Source organism: Elgaria multicarinata, chromosome 2, assembly GCF_023053635.1.
Source record: "Elgaria multicarinata webbii isolate HBS135686 ecotype San Diego chromosome 2, rElgMul1.1.pri, whole genome shotgun sequence".
NCBI classification, from domain to species: Eukaryota; Metazoa; Chordata; class Lepidosauria; order Squamata; family Anguidae; genus Elgaria; species Elgaria multicarinata.
In genome coordinates, this window is record NC_086172.1 from 83,415,963 (window position 1) to 83,435,442 (window position 19,480).

Here is a 19,480-nt window from a genome sequence, read left to right on the forward strand (position 1 = left end):
AAGTCTGAGACAATAGCCCTTGGTCAAGTTCTTATGATAAATTAAGATGGTCCTAGAGGGTCCTAGATGGGAAATCTATGGGAAAACCCTTTCAGTAAACCTTGATGGAGGCCATAGTTCAATGACAGAGCACATGGTTTGCCAGTATATCAGTCCCATATTCAATCCCTAGCATCTGCGGTAAAAAGATTGAGGTACCTGGGCTGGCAAAGACATCTGCTTATGGCCCTGGAAATCTGCAGGCCATTGGGATGCTGCTTTTTACATAAAATCAGTAGCAATTGAGTCTTAATATGGCTGTGTAGAGCCTACAGCTTCAAACCCTCTTCCAGAAATGGTGGTGGAGAAACACCTGTATTTGGGCAAAAGGCAATCCTCAATGCTATTAGTGTGTATGTTCTGGATGTGAGCAAAACCAGTGCCAGCAGAAGCACTGTAGGCCAACCTGAGGGTGGGTTGGGCTCTTTTTACTGGTTGTGAGATGGATATATCCATTTTAATAATGTCTAAGATAACCAGATAGAGTACTGGACCAAAGTGAACAAATCTCTGATCTTAACATATGGCTACCCTTGATGGTGGTTCAAGGATTCCCTCTTGGGGAGCCCTTATAACACTGCTTTTTATCTTTTTTCCATTGCAGACAGCAAGTCATCCAGCCAGTGGGGATGGGTCAAGGTGGAAATTTAACTTCTCTGAATTTAACCTCTCTGGATGATGCTGTTCATCAGATAGCTGAGGAGAGATTATCATCTGACTCTGACTTGGAATTGGACTGAGCCAAGCTCTCCTATTCCTGAAAAACCTATGGACCCTCTACTCCCCTTCCAGGTGCTGTATTGGAAGATCAGTTCCAGGAAAGGACTCTTCATGGGCTGGATTCCCAGGCCCAGGCTGGTATATCTGCTTCTTCTCTAGCCCTATGATAACCCTACCCTTGAGATTTTTTTTATAGCTTGACTCTCTTGCTCTCTATTCCCCTCTGAGTCTTGCACTCTTGACTCATTCCAAGGATTTTCCAGCAGATTTTTTTGAAGATTGGGAAGGAGGGAGAGAGGAGAGCAATGTTCCATTGTATCTAGTAGCACATGGAATGCTGTGAGTGTACGTGTGCAATTATTTGTATGGGAAGAATGTGTGGTTTGTGTGTGTATGTTTGCAGTGGGGATATTACTTGTGCTGAGCACATAAGGTAGCAACAATACAGTGTGGTGGTCTTTAAGAACACATGGATATTCTAGGCAAATGTGAATGCGTGGTTGCAGATATGACTGGGAGATATTACAGAAATGTGGGAAGCCTGCACTTTTTTTACATATGATATGTACTGCTGGAGGCATATATATATTTGGAATGTGGGTGGTGATCAAACACATTTTTAGGCAATTCCCTTTAAGGCACATTATGTATGTAGGGAAACATGCAGGTAAGGAAACTTACACATTATTTAAATAATAGGTATAGTTGGGGTAGATGTCAAGAAATATGTTTATCTGGGATGTGGGGCGATATGAGAAACTGATACATCCTTTGCTCACACTGACATGCCTTTGGTATTTACAGATAATCTGGGAGCAGAAGTACTCTGATCCCTATATAGTCTGACGCTGTATTGTGTTCCTCATTCTACCTAGTTTAGTTTTCTGAACTAACATTGCTCTTTGCGCTCTCCAAACACAAGGCAGTGACCAATTGCTTAAACACACTCTAAATTATCTGCTTCAATTCCCATATTTCCATAGCATTCTGCATTCACAGGTTGCTCTCAGGCACCTTCATCCCTCACCCCGTTTTTAGACTTTTCTGTTTAAAAGGAAATCACATTTTCCACCTTGTTCCCACTGTACCAACAGTTTCTGAATTTAGCACAAATGTAAATGAATGATTTTCATTAGAATAAAGGAAACCTTCAGGTAACAATGTCTGCATCTGTGATTCTTTGGGTTTTTGTGTCTCTGAGCAATACAGATATTTCTAGGGATCAAAGATGTAGGCAAATCCAAACTAGGATAAGTTAGGAAACTTATTAATGCTCAATGTTATATGGATGAGCTATGGGTGAAACTTTCTGTACCTGCAACAAACTAAACCCCAGTGAATGGATTATAATTTATATGGTAGTGATTGTATGTGTAGAGAATCCTGCCTAATGCATGGGACTGAATATTGATCTTCCTGATATTTCTGTGCTTTTGTTAACACAGTATTTATTTATTTATTTATATTTATTTATTATTTATTTAAATAATTTAAATAATTTATTTTGTTAACACAGTACATTTTTTAAATGTTCGAAACTTTGGGGTGTTTTCCCAATTACTTTAACCTTGGACATAATTATGGCTGGTGCTGCTGTATGTCCTATCCCATCTATAAAATGCAGATAAAAGACCAAGAACTATGATTTACATGTGTTTCAGATCAATTAGTTTGAGCATAAAGGAGCCCTGCTACAACAGACCTAGGGGCCAGCCGAGCTAGCATCCCGTTTCCCACAATGACAAAATAGGTGTTTCCAGGAAGCACACAGCTAGGGCATCCCCTGCTGTCGATTCCCAGCAAATGGTGTTTGTCTTCTAACCAGGGTGGATTAGGAGAAATACAACATAGCATGGCTCCTAAAAAACATTTCTTATTTTAAATTTATAGAAGCAGGAAAGAATTCCATAAATCTCACTTGTAACTGAACTTTGTCCAAAATAAAGAAGTGTTTGGAACTGTTCACCTAAGCACATCCCTTGACTTATGAATTAGCTGGTTCTCTATAGTATACAGTTAAAAAAATCTGCTCTTCTTTGGGTTGATGATTCAAATGTCTCATTTGAATGGCTTACCCTAAATGCAAGAGCTTTCCAATCCAATATTTGAATCACACTTTCAGATAAACAAATCTGTTAATTTAAATGTGTAAACACAATCTACTTGCTGCAAATATAGCTTTAGAGAAAATTTTAAAAATCCAGCCTCTGAGGATGGATAATACTTGGAGAGAAAACAACAGAGCTCTCCCAGCTGGGGGGAATTTGCCAGAATTTCTGAGAGTGGAAGGGCCAGGCTTATGTGGCTATTATTCAGTGACTGTGATTATAGGCACAAAAGTTAACATTTAGCAATACGTGTTTCTTATGCCCAAAACGGTGAAATTACAGACATCATGAAAGTTTTGCATCTGGGTTTATTGATCCTGAATCAATTAATTATCACAAAAGAGTTGGCTGTGTACAGACAACATGGTAGTCAGCAGTGGCGTAATAATCAACTCGACAGTTGTTTATCTCAGGGTACTCCCCACACAACATAATTATCAACAATGGTGTGGATTATGATCAGCATTGAGTTGACTATTAGTCTACGCTGAGTTGACTCACTCATCCCCTGCCCTCTTTCCCCACTCAGTCCTCCTGCTAGTATCCTATCAGCCATTGCTGCCAAAAATCTATCCTGCCAGCTGGACTAGAGCGGCAGCCACCACTTTGACCTCTCTTGCCTTGTGACTCTGTGGCTGACGAAATAACCAGTGGTGGCCAAGGAAATAACCAGCAATGCCCTCCACACAACACAATAACCAACTGTGGTTCAAATAGCCAACTCTGCACAGCATTGGTTATTTGCATTGGTTATTTTGACCAAATAACCAACCACTGGTTAAAATAAACCCTCCACACAACACAATAACCCATGGTGTGTTAAATAACCAACCATCGACTATTTAAACCACCACTGGTTATCGTGCTGTTTGAACCTACTGACTCTGGTGCTGGTCAGCTGTGTAGGACAGGGTCTAGGGGTTTATGGTTAGGCTACCTCCCACTTTCTTTCCTGCCAAAGACATGATCAGTGTTAGTCAGAGTATCTGATTGGGGTTACGCACAGTTCTAACTGCTTTATGAGGTTCAAGTTGGTTTGGGGCCATAATGTTTTTCACATATTAAACTCAAAGACTATAAAAGTCAGTCAGTCGGATATATATTTAGTGATCTAAAAACCTGCCAGTTTGAACACATGTTGGCTCAAGCTCCACAAAGCCAGAAAATTGGAAGCTTAAGCTGACTGACATGCCCCATGATCAGTAATGATATTGTGCAGTGTCACAAATTGTCCTTTTTTACAACATACCCTCCACGCACCCACACTTTTCTTGGGTCTTTCAGGCCCAAATCCAGATTCGGAGGGTGGTGTGGTGGGACCAGCAAAAATGCTCTATGTTGTCCTAGTCCTTTATTGCTTTATGAACCTTACTATATTGCTAGAGGAATCCTCCTGCGAGTTAACCCATGCCTGTTCGTTGCTTGTAAGCAAGCACAATCTGTGACATTGCACAACATCATTACTGATCAGGGCCATGTCTGCTAAGGCAGCAACATAAGCATGCAATTTCCTGGCTTTGTGGAGGTTGAACCAACATGAGATAACTTTAACTCTGATCTTAAACCAGCAGATGTTTTTATCATTGAATTATCGTGGTTTTTAAAAAGGAAATTTATTACAGTATTCTGAAAAACACAAAACACAAGCAAGTCATTAACTGACTTTTCAGTGTTCTGAAAAAAACAAAACAAGTCATTAACTGAGTGGATGTCTACTTCTGAGTAAGCCTGCACAGGATTCTAGCATAGCAGTTAATCCTTTTTCTCCCTCTCTTCATCAGTGATCCGTCAGGCAGAATGACTCCTTCAGCTCTCAAAATGACCTCACTCTTGTCTGAATAGACGGTTTCCTGCTACCCCTCCCCCACTGTGACAAAACACTGACGTACTAGCACCAGCATTCTAGCATCAGAGTGAAACTGAGCATGCTTAACATAACTTTGCCAGCAGTTGCTGCCATAGGAAATATACAACAGGCTGCTTACACCGCCCACTGATTCTCCTGTGCCCCACCTATTCCCATTTGCAAGTGGTGCCCACTGCTTTGCAGAATGGAGATTTAGCACTCCCAGGCTGTAAGTGCCCTCTTGGATACTGCGATAGGGCACTTACATACTGTGTAGGCAAAAATGCTAGTTCCTGGGAAGAGACAGCTCAGCTGTCTTGTCCCCAGCGAGAAATGAATGTTTCCGCTCTTTTGGGGATTTCCTTGGGAAGGGTTAAATTTTGTTGTCAAGCGGTGGGTCCCACTTAAGCAACAGAATTGCCGGCAGCGTAAGTGCCCTATTAGTTTGGTTTTCATGGGGCAGAAAAGCCTTGATAATGTTTAATCTGCTGCTCAGAATTTCATCAAACCCACGAAAGGTACAGTTCCTCCACAAGCTTAAATAAAGTACATCAGTAGCTTTTCCCAGAATTTGAAAGAAATATGAAATGTCAGCTTGAATAACTTTAAGTTATTTTTTAGGGATGTGCTCCGCTTCTAATCGGACCGGAGAAGCAGTAGAGGAGCGGGGGGCTTCGCCTGCCCTTAAGGCGGAGGCGAAGAGGATTGGGGGGCTGGCGGAGCGTGGCGAAGAGGATCGAGGTGAAGGCGGATCCTTCGCCTCGATCCGGAGCTCCGCCGGAAAGGTAAGTGGGGTTTACCGGGCCCTGCCGCTGTCGCTGTCGCCCATGCGGCGACGGCAGCAGGGCCCGGTAACGCCCCCCGCCCTCCTCTCCCTTACCTGCCTCCGTCCGCGGTCCGTCAGCGTCTCCAATTGAGCCCGTGGTTCCAGCAGGAAGTCTGGGCCGCACTTGCGGCCCAGACTTCCTGGTGGAACCGCGGGCTCAATTGAAGACGGCGACGGACCGCGGACGGAGGCAGGTAAGGCCCCCTCCCCCTTGGTCCCTTACCGGGCTCTGCCGCCATCGCCGCATGGGCGGCGATGGCGGCAGGGCCCAGTAACCCCCCCTATGGGGGGGGACCGGAGCTCCGATCCGGATCCGGAGCGCCGAGCGGAGCGGAGTGGGCACAGGCGGAGTGGGGGCGGGGCGGAGCGGGCCGATCCGAAAATGGCGGATCTTAAAGTGAAGCGGAGTGGGGGGTCCGTGCACACCCCTATTATTTTTGTGAACCGCCCAGAGAGCTTTGTGAACTGCCCAGAGAGCTCCGGCTATTGGGCGGTATAGAAATGTAATAAATAAATAAATAAATAGTATCAATTTTTAGCACTTTTTATCCTTGTTGTATCTGTGGCAATCAATATTGGATTAGTTTGAAATTTGGCACGATTCTAAAATTCAACAGGTAAATATGGATGCCATTTTCGTAAGTAGTATAATTTTGAGGCTTATAACAGTCTTAACTTAACTAAAAGGGCCCTGCTGTGCCCCTATAATATTGCACATAGAGAAAAAAACACTATAGTGGTGATTTGAAGTTCATAATTTAAACACCCTCCTAATGTGTAAACAGATAATTAACAAATCGTTGAAAGGTGGTTTTATTTTGATTATTAGTTATTGCTGCTAGATGAATGTTTATTCAAATTCAAACACCAGCTGCAACACACCTACTGTATATTGTAGTTTCTTGTCGCTGTACAAACTTCATCTTATCTTTCAATATTACATAAATGTTACACTGCAAATTAATATACATCACATCATTTCAAGAATCCCTGCTTGCAGGTTAATCTTCATGTTACTGCAGCAGAAGGTGGGTCTCAACAGCCAGACTGCCATCTCTTTTTACGAAAGTTGCAATAAACATTTGACCTCATCCAAGTCCTTTCACCACTGGGTAGCACGTTGGCGAATTCAGCATGAATGTGTGATGAAATTAACAGTTAAGGCTCTTAGTGAAACACCACAAAACATGTGATGCTTTATAAAGCGCTCAAAGGATCCAAGTGGAAAAAATAGAAATGGGAGACAATGAAGGCCTTAAGTGGCAGACAGCAACAATGCTGAACACCCATCTCCCCATCTGAGACGCAAGGCCTCTCTTTATTGCAAAAATCAGTTCACTACCTATCAATTGATCACCATTTCACAAGAGCACGTCACAAGGCTCCAGTCCTTCGCAAGTGATATTAAAGTGGCTTTTCAAACAATTCTTAGTTCTTCTGATCTATTAGGTGCTATCAAGATGGATAGCATATTTCCTCCAGACCTCTGTGCTTATCACTCTAACCTTTGGCTGGGATGAAATGTATTGTTTTAGGAGGTAAACATCATTTCCAAGAGTAGACATCAGATTTTCTATTTGTCTTTTCCATCCAGCTAAAAATAGAAACAACATACATTGTTTATGAAGCTTGCATGTTCCAAAGTCAATCAGTTCAACTGTTGATAGTGACTAAGGCCAAAAGTGTTTCCGCTCACTTGAGGGCTTGCTCCACAAGTGGTAGGGGGCTAGTTATGGTACAGAATTGGTGAGGCTGGCCACACGCAGAAGAGAACTGGCGGCCAGTTCCACTAGTGGACGGGCAGTATTGGATTATGCCCTTTCTAATTAACAATAATTAATGCCTGTAAAAGTGAATATTGGGATGCACAAATTGATGAATAAAACAATTATGCAGACCGTGGTATCTCAGGTCAGACCATTAATTTTGTTCTTTCATGCAGTTTGTACTTGTTTACTCATTAGAGACTTCATAACAGAAATGGAGAACAGGGTTTGGCAAGGCAAAGTTCAAATCAAACTTTCATACCTTTTCTTTTTCTTTCTTGATTAATTCTTGCAATTCCTCTTTCCAGCCCAACAGTTCCACCACTTTTTCTACTCCACTGACGACATCTCCCAGTTCAGCCACATCATTGTGCTGTGGCTGATATGCAAATGGTCCCACCAAATCCCGATTAATCAGTACACGTGGAACAGAGACACGTACTGCTCCTGCCAGACTAGCAAACGGTTCAACCTAAAATCAAAACACCGGAAGAAAAAGAAAAAGGCTGCATCTGTCTTAAAGTAAAGGAGACTTATATAGTTCTTATTTGGGGAATCAGATGTTCTGATATACCACTTCTGATCCCTACAGTACATGTACTGTATGTAGGTAGATTCAGCCTGCACTGGGGGCCCCACCTGCTGACATAGTTGTTGGTGGAGACAACTGGAGGACCAGAGCAGGTTGTACATGTAGGGATGATCATATGCCAGAGGAAAAACTACTTAGATTTCCAATATTCCTGACTTTGTGCAGAACCCTGAGCTGGACCCCTTTGTCATCTATATGTACTAAGGTCACATTTATTTCTTTTCTGTCTCTGTGGTTACAATATTCATCTTTACTATCTCTGCTTGTCTGAACTCTACAGAGGTTCTTCATATTAATTACATTACTAGACATTCAGAATCCCTTCTTAAATTTTAGCAGTCTATGCTTCCTAAGCTACAAACCCATTCCATGCATGATGCACTTGATATATTTTTTTAAATCCCTGAATTGCCAGCCCCTCTTTCCCTCTGTATTCTCATTGCTTACTCTGTACTTTTCAGAGTCCCTGAACCACTTTGTCTCAATACCCCAGCTCTCATTCTCTTCCCATGTTCATGAAACCCAGACCTCAAGGGAGGTTCCGATGACAAAAAGCAGGTCTGCCATAGGAAAATCTGTCACATGCAAGAAGAACCGATGAGGGAGCTCCTCTCCAAAGAACACAATGTCAGGCTTGACAATTCCAGTGCACACAGGGCATTTGGGGATCTTGTCAGCCATCACATCCACCTAAAATGAAATCACACGTAACAGGATATAAGTCCATGGCAGGCAGCATAAGCCAACATCGCATCACCTGAAATAACAACACGTTCCTTAAGCACTATTGATTGTACACACCAGGCTGTAATGAAGCCAAAAGCAATGCTAGGAGCCCCTCAAAACAATCCTGGTGCTGAAATGCAATATTTCTTGAGTGGTGTATCTGCTGTCACTCACTCTGAAATCCTCACCAGGGTATGATCTTCGACAGACAGTACATGTAGCAGAAGCAAATGTGCCATGCGCCTCAACTAGTTTATCTGGCGGAATCCCAGCAACTACAACACAAAAGATAGAGAGATCAGTTCAGCCAAACCCTTCCACCAACCCAGGGTTAGTAAAGTGGATGACATTCTCCCTACCACCCAAAATCTCACTGATGCACTCTGATTCCCAACTTGTATTTTTTTTTGAAGCGAAATGGGGTGGGTGGGTGGGTGGGGGTGTTACCTCTTTCCAGTCCATCAATGTTCTGTGTGTACAAGCGCAGAAGGAGCCCTTTGTCAAGCAGAAGTCGGAGGAAGTAGTGGGCATAGTTGGGCCTGTAATTGCCAGGGTACAACTCCTTAGCTAACATAAAGAAAGGTTTAGGGTTGTGGAAAAAGTAATTAAGTTCAAAGATGGCTTCTGGATAGGGAATATTATACTGCTGGAGGTTACTGTAGAGCCCACTCCCAGGGGACCTGCAGTGACAAGAGAGAAATAAAGGGTGAATGATATACCAGGAAACCAAACCACTGCGAGGTATCTTATGGCATTATCAAATTGTTAGGTTTGTGTATGTTTTTAAATGTAGTTATATTTCCCTTTTAGAAGTAAAGTCCCACACAGGAAAATACAGACAAAAACAGAATTAGGAGCACTTCAGCCCAACTCAGTATAGAAAAGAGGATGAAGAAGATGGCCTATCATGTTCATCTTCTTTTTATATATTGGAAGGAGACTCTGGGGATAGTAGAGTCTACTGCTCAATAAGCTATGATGCTTTAAAGCACAGTCACACAACCTTTTTGGTATTGAGGGTCACATTTGATACTAACTTGGGGATTGGAGGCACAAGCACCCACCCACACCAGCAACCCTGATACAGATGGCGCTTTCTAGCAGTGGAGAGCCTCCTTTCTCCACCCCACAGGGGGCTCATGTGGCCTACAGGCTGTGCAGGCCTGCTTTAAAGGATGTGGGAAAGGGAAGGCCAAATTATGACTGGGGAAGCAGATAAATCAGGCTTCATCAATTTCACTGAAACTTACCTGAGGAAAAAGTCCTTCACATGAGTATTAGGTTCAACACAGCCTACTTTTCAGATCAAGTTCAGGGTTGTAATTTTGTTCAGGGGCCTGCTTTTAACCTTACTCACATGGGGCAATGAGCAGCTGGGCCATTCTGGCAGCACTCTCACTGCACTCAGCCTAAACATACCTTCCCTCTCTAGAACTCAGAAGAAAATGGTTTTGAATGTTTGGAGCAGACGCTAAAGCTGACTGCATGGCACCGATTGGCTGGCTTTGCCAATCACCCCAAAAAACCTCCCCTGCCAAATCCCCAGAGTAGTATGTTGACTAACTTAAAAAAAATCATTTTAAAGAAATTAACAAGGCAATGAATGAATCATGGCTGTAGGGATAAGCATTCATGCAATGCTTTCAGAAAGCCTGCTTGAAGCTCAAGAGGGGAGACGCATTCTGCTCGCTGAAACATCTGTCATTTTAGTTCCAAAGCTGGGAAGAAACTGCATTCACACACCAGCTGCTGTACTTGCTGTGAGTTCTGTTTTTATTTTGTGTCTTTCAACCATAGGTTACCGTCCGTATAAAACACGACACCGCGTGATGGAGTCAGAACATTACAGAACATATTGTGGCATCATCCACATAGCCCAAGACCAGACTTTATTTCTATGGCATCTTTTTACTTCTTTGGTAGCAAAGTTTAGGGTTTTAAAGTTAGGCAAACGGGAACAGAGACCTAGTATGGTGCTTCGTTGGGATAGGAAAAAGTTTCATCACCACTGGCCCCCTCTCCCTACAAAAAGAAGCACCCTAGTTTACTCTTACTGCAGGTGCTCTACTTATCAGGGCTGCTTCATATGTGATATGAGCAGTGCAAAGGCTGCTGAAATTAACTTCTGCAGATGACGACTTCATGGGGGATGCAGGTAGTCATATTTGTACAGTCAAGGTCTGGAAAGCAGCTTGGATGTTACCTGAAATCCGGGATGCCACTGGGCGTGCTGAGCCCTGCTCCAGCCATCACCAATACTCTCTGGCATTCTTTCTTTTGAATTAATTCTGCCACATTCTTCAGAGTGAACGTGTCCTTCCCACCATTATTTCTCCCTCTGCCAACTCCAAAGGACACCATTGGAGCAGTGGATAAGGAAAAAGGCCTTACTCCCTGGATCCTGCTGGCAACATAGCAAACATTGTTGTAAACATTATTGTAAACCGCCCAGAGAGCTTCGGCTGTGGGGCGGTATATAAATGTAATAAAATAAATAAGAATAAAAATAAATAAACATGCAACAGGTTGCAAAGAAGTACATTTAAATCACTGAATTATTGAAACTGAAAGAAAATTCTCTACAAATGGATTAGGGAAATTAAGAACGGGTCTTCCAAATGGATTAAGTTATACATGGGAATACCCTTCCATGAATCTGACTGGTGATTATCCAGTCAGAGTGAGGAAAGTATCTACAGGAGCTCTCCTACATAATTTTAATATCAGTATACCTCTGTTTGATCCTAGCCCCCATCTTTACGGTGGCATTTTGGCGGCGCGAGGCACCTTGCACCCGCACTTGCGTTCCTTCCTGGCATCTGCATGGGAAGGAAGGCAAGTGCGAATTTTCTGGCCCTGTGCCTCTGGAAAGGTTTTTTTAAAAATGGGGGGGAGAAGAGGAAAAAGGCTGTTCCTCCCCATTTTTTAAATTTTACAATCTGTATCTGAGGAGCTCCGCAGATACAGATAATAAAAATAAAAAACTTGAGGGGGGACGACGAAGGAATGAGGCAGCCAGAGGAGGATGCAAGAGGGACTGGGAGAACTACTATTATTTGGCAGGAGAACCACTCCCTCTGGCTGCCTGTTCCTCCCCACCCACCCCCATTTCTTTTTATTTTTATTATCCGTATCTGCAGAGCTCCGCAGATATAGAAAATAATTTTTTTAAAAGGGTGCGGTGGAATGGCCTGTTCCTCTCTCCCCCCCCATTTTTATTTTTACTTTTCCAGAGGTGTGGGGCTGCCCATGGAGACCAATGGGCTCCACTGCCAAAAAAGCTGGGGTAAGTGCCCGACTTTTTTGGAGTGGAGTTTCCAGGGTTTGCCCCCAGATGGCTTCACAATGGTGGCTGCATCATGTAAATGACGTGCCGCTACCGCGAAGCCACCTTGGGGCAAACCCTTCATATAGTCATGCCCCTAGTCTTTCTGGGCAATGGAAATAAGCAAAGCTTGGACATCCAAAGCATCTTGTTCCTATGATCTCTACAAATGTGTTGGATGGCATTTCTATAACAGAGTTGTGTGTTGCTGTTTTTAAAAGAACTACTAGACAATTCCACATATAATTAGGGCCAAGGCAGCCAAAGTACGGCATCCTTTTCCACAAAGTATATCTAGCCTCTTAGGGTCAGAAGTTGAAACAGTATTAGGAAATGGTGTACTATGTATCTGGTCTGGGGTAGTTCCAGAGTGGAGAGTAAGTAATTACTTTTCAGATAAGTAGCTATTTCTCAGAGTGGAGTGGGCTGCTGGACCCCTACTGTTACTTGAAGGAAAGGAACTTTTCACATATTTAGAGTGCTTTTCTATGTTATCTCTCTGGTGTGTGTGTGTGTGAGAGAGAGAGAGAGAGAGAGAGAGAAGTGCCCCCACGGGCACATTTCCTTCTCTCAGCAATGAATTACAATGGGTATGAGAGCTTTGGAGCTGGAAGATAGCTGACCATAGGCTCCCTTCCAAGCCACAGACACCCAGCTCTCCTTATAGTTTAATGGAGCTAACTCCCAAGTTGCAGTCTCGGTTAGTTACACTGCAAGCTTCTGAATAGGATCTTATTCCTTGCTAAGTGTGCATATGGTTGCAGCTTAAGAAACTGCATCGTAATATAAAGGCATAATTCATCAGTCCTGAGAAGTAAATGATTTGACAGCAGCACAAATGCCCTGCTGGAGTTCTTGCTAAACCCCATTTAGTCTTGCAACACTCCCCTTCATAATAGAGGTCTTACAACTAAACCATCTCTGCTACAACAGGGGAGGGGACCACTTTACTTAAAACTAGAGATAGAGGAACTACAAAATGCTTTATACAGGGTGGCTTAACTCTGGCTCAGGAGACACAGTTCAATACATTTCTTGAGCCAGCAACGTCGTCCAGGTATTTTGCAGCTCTTGGCCTCCTCCCTGGGATGCTGATGGATTGGGCTGCAGGCACTGCTGTGGGCAAAAGGGGAGCAACTGGCATGCAGGAGAGAAAAGTAATTAAAGAGGCAATAGAGGACAAGCGGCAGTGCCAAAAGCAGCAAAGCTTCAGCCATCTAGTACTCCCTCAATCCAGTGCTGGGTGAGGTGACTACCACTGATGCCATCATCTTCCTTATCCCCAATGCCTCTGGGCTCTACCCCACAGCAGACACATTGGGGAGGACTACAGGCACTGGGGATAAGGAATACGATGGTGGTGGCAGCGGCTGTAACTGCCTTACCCAGCACTTCTTTTTGCAGTATTGGGCTGAGAGAGAACCGGGTGGCTAGAGCTACAATGCTTTCAGCCCTGCCACCCCACCCCACCCCACCCTCTGCTGCCCACTGCCACCTGTCCCCATCAGTTCCCTAGTAAGCTTGGGTGGGGGCATACCAGGTAGGTGCTGTGGTGGTGGGGCACCAGGACTTGGTCAAACTTGGTGCAAGCCCTGGAGGCACTTTTCCCAGCCATATTCCGCAGAAACAGAACCTGTGCATTTTAAATAGCATTTACTATTCTCCAGCAATCATATTCTCAGTATTGTTTGAGAATTAGTGGTGCTAATGATAATGATGCCAGATTGGGCAAGTTATGGGATACTGGTGTTATGTGCTTGGTATTATGGTTTGTGTTTGGTAATATGCGAAAGAATTAGGCAAGAGAGAGCAAGAAGAGCTGAATCCAATAGCTTTTGTACTAAGGTAGGGAGAAAGCTTTCATGAGCAGAACAGAAGTAGCAGGGATAGGTGAAGTAACAGTTGTGGAGATTTTTCAAAATTAAAAATATACATAAGAACTTAAAGGTTAGGAAGAAATCTGGAATGTAAGGTATGAACCTTATACTGTCATATCTCTTTAAGCCCTTAGGTATACTAAGGGATTAGATAGGCAAATAGTTTTAAAACATTGTATGCTTTGCTGAGTCTATGGAACTATACATTCAGTTTATGAATGATAGATCTCTCAGTTCTGTTAGCCATGATAGTTGAATATTTATTTATTTCTATACTCCCCAATAGGCTCTCAATAGAAACTCCATATTCAGAGGCTGTATATCTAAGTAACAAATAGCAAGAGGGGGAATAGGAAATGGCCAGTCACCATCATGCCCTCGCTTGCAGAGGCATCACAATGCTTGCCTAGATGATCTGATCAAACAAGGTAGTTCTTCCATTCTTATGGGCTAGGGAGCCCACGCTTATTTTGTTACAGAAGGTGCCAGCATTCAATGTCACATTGACCAGAAAATGTACGAAAAGGAGAAACAATGCCATACCTGACTTTAGACATGCTTGCTATATTTTTCATGCAACGTTCTGGAGTCCTCTTCAGCAAGAGGTTTCCATTTGATGGGCTGAAGACAGATCTCAGTGAAATTAGGGGCAGATTTTTGCAGGCCATAGAACCAGAAGAACTCCTGTAATGATGCTGCTGGATACATATCCAGAGATACCTCCATCCTAGAAAAACACCATCACTTTCAAATGCAGTTCATTGCCATAGTTGGTTAAAGGAAGCTTCTGTAGAGCAAGGGCAGGCATCTTGTGGCCCTCCTGACGTTTTAGCCTACAACTCCCATCATCCCTCACATTGGCTATACCCACGGCAGAGGAATGGATAACCATTTGACATAGTTAATTGAGCTTTAAATGGTTGGTGTTTGCTGTAGAACATACATTTTTGTTAAGTGCTTACCATTTGCTTTCCATGGGACAAGCAAAGGAACACTTTCTTGCCCCCAAACAGGCTCATAATCTATACCTCAGGTTACAATTTACTTTTTTTTTATGGCCTCTGGGTGGTTCTTAGAATTATAAACCATTCTGCATACTAAGCATTTTTCAAACATGCATAGATGGAAAACAGTACTAACAGGCATAGATGGAAAACAGTACTAAACCTGAACTAGGGAAGAGGGGAGAAGCCACAGCTCCGTGGAAAAGCACTTGCAGCAGGGGCCAGGTTCAATTCCTGGCATCTTTAGTTAAAGAATCTCAGGCAGCAGGGCAAAGTCCCCAGGCCTTGGAGAGCTACTGCCATCAGAGTAGTTACTGCCATTACTGGGCTAGATGGACCATAAGTTCACCTCACTGTCAGGCTGCTTCCCACATTCAACTTTCCTCCTTGTATAATTATACTAAATTTAGTTTCGACCAGTCTCTCGAAGCACCTGCAAGCTTTTCCACCCTACTCTTTCTTACTTTCACCAAAGTCTCCTTGTGCCCTTTCCAGATCATTCACAGTCTTCTGAACTAGGCTGCTACTTACCCATTAATCTCTGAAAACTTGCAGCATGAAGCACATGCCTTCCTGCAGAGACTCTGAAATGTAACCTCCAGTTCATTTTTCTCCAGCTGCCTAGTCTTGTACAAAAAAAAAAGGAAAATCAAGAGACAGTTCCTAGATTTGCTTCTGTCTTTCCCTTTATTGTCCCTGACAAATCAATGTCTCTGCCAGCACAGTGGGGCAAGAGCCTGAAATCATCCTGTCCCTCTCCCCTTCCCCGTTGGCATATTATACTAGAGATTTGAAGGCTGAGGAAGATCTGGAGCAGAGGGCAAAAGCACCACTCTGTTTGCTTTCTGTAATCCTGAGCCAGGAAGAACAGCTGAAAAGCTCTTTACCATAATGTTCCTAAAAGAAGAACCTAGTTCAGCTCATGCTAAATGTCACCCCTGGTTTTCCTCCGCAATAGCTTAGCTCCTGGAAAACAAACAAGGAAGTGAAATGCAGCAGCAGTTAAGTTATTATTCTACAAAACAGGCTTTTAATACACAAGAGCTCTGAACTGGCAATAGCTTAGTCCTTTGCAACTCCAAGGGAAAGGCAGGTACTGAGGGACATAATCTCTGCGATATTTGGAAATCGCAATGGCTTTGTTTGATGTGTTATTTGGTCTGCCATTGCCGTAATTGCCCAAGGAGCAGAGCTTTATATTTCGTTCAGTAGACAATTCTTTCAAAAAGACAGTCTCCACATTGGCAAAGCCTATTGATGTCACTTCAGTTGCCATTTCATTAGACACATCAAGGTCTCTTACATATCTACATCCATCACATTCTTTATTTTGAATGCTGATTAACTGCAGAAACCTCTGTTCTCTGACATATGCCAAATTAAAATGGGTAGTTTATTTTACAGTCATGAAAAGACTGGTTCACAATGCCGGGTTTAGCAAGGAAGCAGAATGAGCAAACTGCTTCTATCTGCGTCTGGGGACTGACATATGTCACTAAAATTTTGGAAATCATAGAAGTAGAGCTGGATGGGATCAGAAGGTCATTTGTTCCAACCTTCTGTCACAATGTAGCCATTTATCCATCAAATTTCCAAAGATCAATCAATCAATCCAGGCCACATTGTACTTCAATCAATGAGCAAGCACATCACAGAAAGGTGTACTAGAAAATGTTTCTTTTTACAGAAAGGACAGATTATTCCATTTAAGATCCCATTCCAGACGCACTTTGAACTCAACAGGCCTAGCACCTGCTGCTGCACTCTAAGATCTCATATACATTCAAAAATATTTTTTCTCAACACTGTCTGCTCTTACACCACTGATCACCTGTAAGGCAGTTAAGAAGAGGCACAGGGATTAAGAATGGGCACCGACTTCACCTCTTCTCACCTCAAGAGGTGATCAATTCTGTCAGAGTTGACAATGCTAATCAACTTTGTTAGTGGTAGGTGTGCAGTGCAGGAGCACACGTGTGGAAGAATGTGTCTGAAACGCCTAAGTGACATACTGGATCAGACCAAAGGTCCATTTAGTCCAGCATTCTGTTCACAAGTGGCCAACCAGCTGTTAACTAGAGACCCACAAGCAGACATGGTGCAACAGCACCCTCCCACCATGATCCCCAGCAATGTGTGTATTTTTAGGCTTACTTCCTCTGATACTGAAGGTAGCACATAGCCATCAGGACTAGTAGCCATTGATAGCCTTCTCATCTAGGAATTTATCCATCCCCCTTTTTAAAACAAACACACACTCAGGGCAGATTTTTTTCACTCCTGGTTGTTGGGGACTGGCAACTGAAATCCTTGTTACAGATTGCCCTGCTAAACATACACACACACACATTCTGTGCCATACAAATTTAGCTCCCAAATACAACAGTTTTCAGAATGTTAACACTTACAGCTCCATCACACCAGCAATTTATTGCACACTCACCATGCCTCATCAAGGTAAACTCACCTCCCCTGTAAACCTTTCCCAAGGGGTGGGGCTTGACTTTTCCACCGGCATAGCACTCAAGGTGAAAAGATACATGAGCTGAAAGAGCGCAACAATGCACAGATGGGAAAATGCTCAGTGCTTGACTCGCTAAGGAAACACAGGGGGAAACCGTGGATGAAAACTGGATAAAAAAAAGTAGGTGTGATGGAGCCCTTAGTATATCTCAGAAAAATTCTTAGCAGTTGTGCCAAAGAGTAAAACTAATATTGGTAGACTTTTTATGTAATCGGTTAAACTAAAACTGCAGATGTTAACAAATATATGTTGAGCAAGGCAATTCAAAACATTTTAAAAGTGCAAAATAAATAAATCATAGAAAACTGACAATACAATAAAACAATAGTAAAACAGTAACGAATACACCAATTCAAAAGGAAGGGGGTCAGTATTTAAATTCCTCTGTTTGAAGAATTATCAGTATATTTTCTGCTGCTGCCATTCACAATACAAGATGAAAAATATTACTGGGCACAATCTCCCCACTAACATGCATATAAGAGAATACTTACTTCCTCAGTAATGATCACTGCCACCTTTTTTTCTTTATACTGAAATGTGTGTGCATTTAAATTAAATCCCTGAAAAACAACTGAATACAAATAAAGCAGCAAATGTTAGACATATGAATTTTTTAAAAAAGCATCTCCAAATAAGAATCATGACCATAATTATTTCAGTAGGTGAATTTATCACTTTCCCTTAACTCAGCTCTATTAATCTGATGAATCTATCAGTTTCAGTTACTTACAAGGCCCTTTTTAACTATTCTAATACATGAAGTAGTTCTTTAAATCTGTAGCATTTAGTAATTATAATCTTAGCAGCCATGACAAGATTTTCAATAAGCACCACATACTTAACAATAACAGAGAATTTTAACCAGTTCACAGGATTGCAGCCATATTAAGTCTGTATGTCCTTCCCAAATTCATGAACTAGTGACCATTTTCATTTTTCCAAAACTAATATGGTTATGGCCATAAATATTATCCTGCTACAAGGTACCACCTATACAGTAATTTGTATTGCATCTTTCTCAAATTTTGAGGTGAAAGATGGAGGACATTGGGGCTTCCTGTTCCTCAGGGATGGGAAATGTATGGCCCTCCAGCTGTTGTTGAACTGCAACTCCCATCATCCCTCGTCATTGACTATGCTAGTTAGGGCTGATGGGAGTTGTAGTCCAACAACATCTGGAAGACTCACATTCCCCACCATTGCTCTGCAACTTCTATGTTCAAATATCTTTCCCACTTTTCCTTATATGTATCTTCTTTTTAAAGTTTCTTTGCAAGGTTAGGCAACTTGTGGTCCTCCAGATGTTTTGGCCTACAAATCACATCAGCCCTAGCCAGGCATAGCCAATGGTGAGTGATGACAGGCTTGTAAGCCAAAACATCTGGAGGACCACAAGTTGCCCACCCCCACAGGGTTTCAGCCATACAGTTTCTCATTGCCACATTTTCACTCCACTACCTTAGTATATGTTGATGCAAACAAAACATGGGCTTTATTACCGAGAACAGCTCTTCCCCTGTGCAAAGGGGTATAGTACTGTCTACCATGCCTAGATAGCCTTATCATCACCTTCATCATCAATAATAATAATAAAATGTGGTAGCAATGGATGCTGGTAGCTCTAATTTCGGTGGGGCTGTGAATCCATTCTAGGTTTCAGTCGGAACCAGCCAGAACTATCTCTATTCAAGGTGCTAGTCCCGTTTTGGAGATAGGGTTCAGCACGTCGGATAGCCCCTTAGCATTCTGGCTAGAATGGATGTACAGCCCCACCGAAATTGTAGCCACAAGCCGCCACTGAGTGGTAGCATTTTTTAATTATTATTTAATAAATGTGTCCGCGCTTGTTGACCTCGTGACGTGAGACGGCGGTGAATGACACGAGACGTTCGCAATGTAGGCCCGCCCCCCGTTCGGTGGTGTTCGGTGGCAGCTAGGCCACTATGGCAAGCGGCGTCTACAGACGGCAGGGGGCGCCCGAGAGAAGCACGGAGTTTTCAAGCGCTCACGGCTCGGATGCAAAGTTCAGGCCTTTCGGAGAGGCCTAGGCCACTGTTTCCATGGTGACCAGCGAGTCTCCTCCTCGGATTTCTTGCCCCCTCCTCCCGCGGGGGCGGAATTCTG

The 19,480-nt window shown here is 43.0% G+C and overlaps 2 protein-coding genes across 5 annotated transcripts in view; one reads left to right on the forward strand and one right to left on the reverse strand.

Moving 5' to 3' along the window:
- The window catches only part of RIC8A (RIC8 guanine nucleotide exchange factor A), a 24,721-nt gene extending 22,801 nt beyond the window's left edge, over positions 1-1,920 (forward strand). Inside the window, exon 11 of the mRNA XM_063117030.1 lies at positions 644-1,920. Coding sequence (XP_062973100.1) covers positions 644-779 — 136 coding nt within the window. The 3' untranslated portion in view covers positions 780-1,920. The remainder of the gene's footprint in view (positions 1-643) is intronic.
- SIRT3 (sirtuin 3) overlaps positions 1-17,255 on the reverse strand; it is an 18,462-nt gene extending 1,207 nt beyond the window's left edge. Inside the window, exons 1-9 of one of the 4 annotated variants that reach the window (XR_010025049.1) lie at positions 17,238-17,255; positions 15,361-15,455; positions 14,369-14,552; positions 10,827-11,024; positions 9,071-9,303; positions 8,798-8,898; positions 8,426-8,587; positions 7,568-7,777; positions 199-352 (exon numbers count right to left, since the gene is read on the reverse strand). Coding sequence is in view for 1 of the 4 variants with exons in the window: in XM_063117031.1 (XP_062973101.1) it covers positions 7,113-7,133; positions 7,568-7,777; positions 8,426-8,587; positions 8,798-8,898; positions 9,071-9,303; positions 10,827-11,027; positions 14,369-14,552; positions 15,361-15,455; positions 17,238-17,245 (1,215 nt within the window). In the remaining 3 variants the exon portion in view is untranslated. Of the gene's footprint in view, positions 1-198; positions 353-6,310; positions 7,134-7,567; positions 7,778-8,425; positions 8,588-8,797; positions 8,899-9,070; positions 9,304-10,826; positions 11,028-14,368; positions 14,553-15,360; positions 15,456-17,237 lie in introns of those variants that run through there. The other 3 variants (XR_010025048.1, XM_063117031.1, XR_010025050.1) reach the window with 3 other exon arrangements.
- Positions 17,256-19,480: the final 2,225 nt, after the last annotated feature.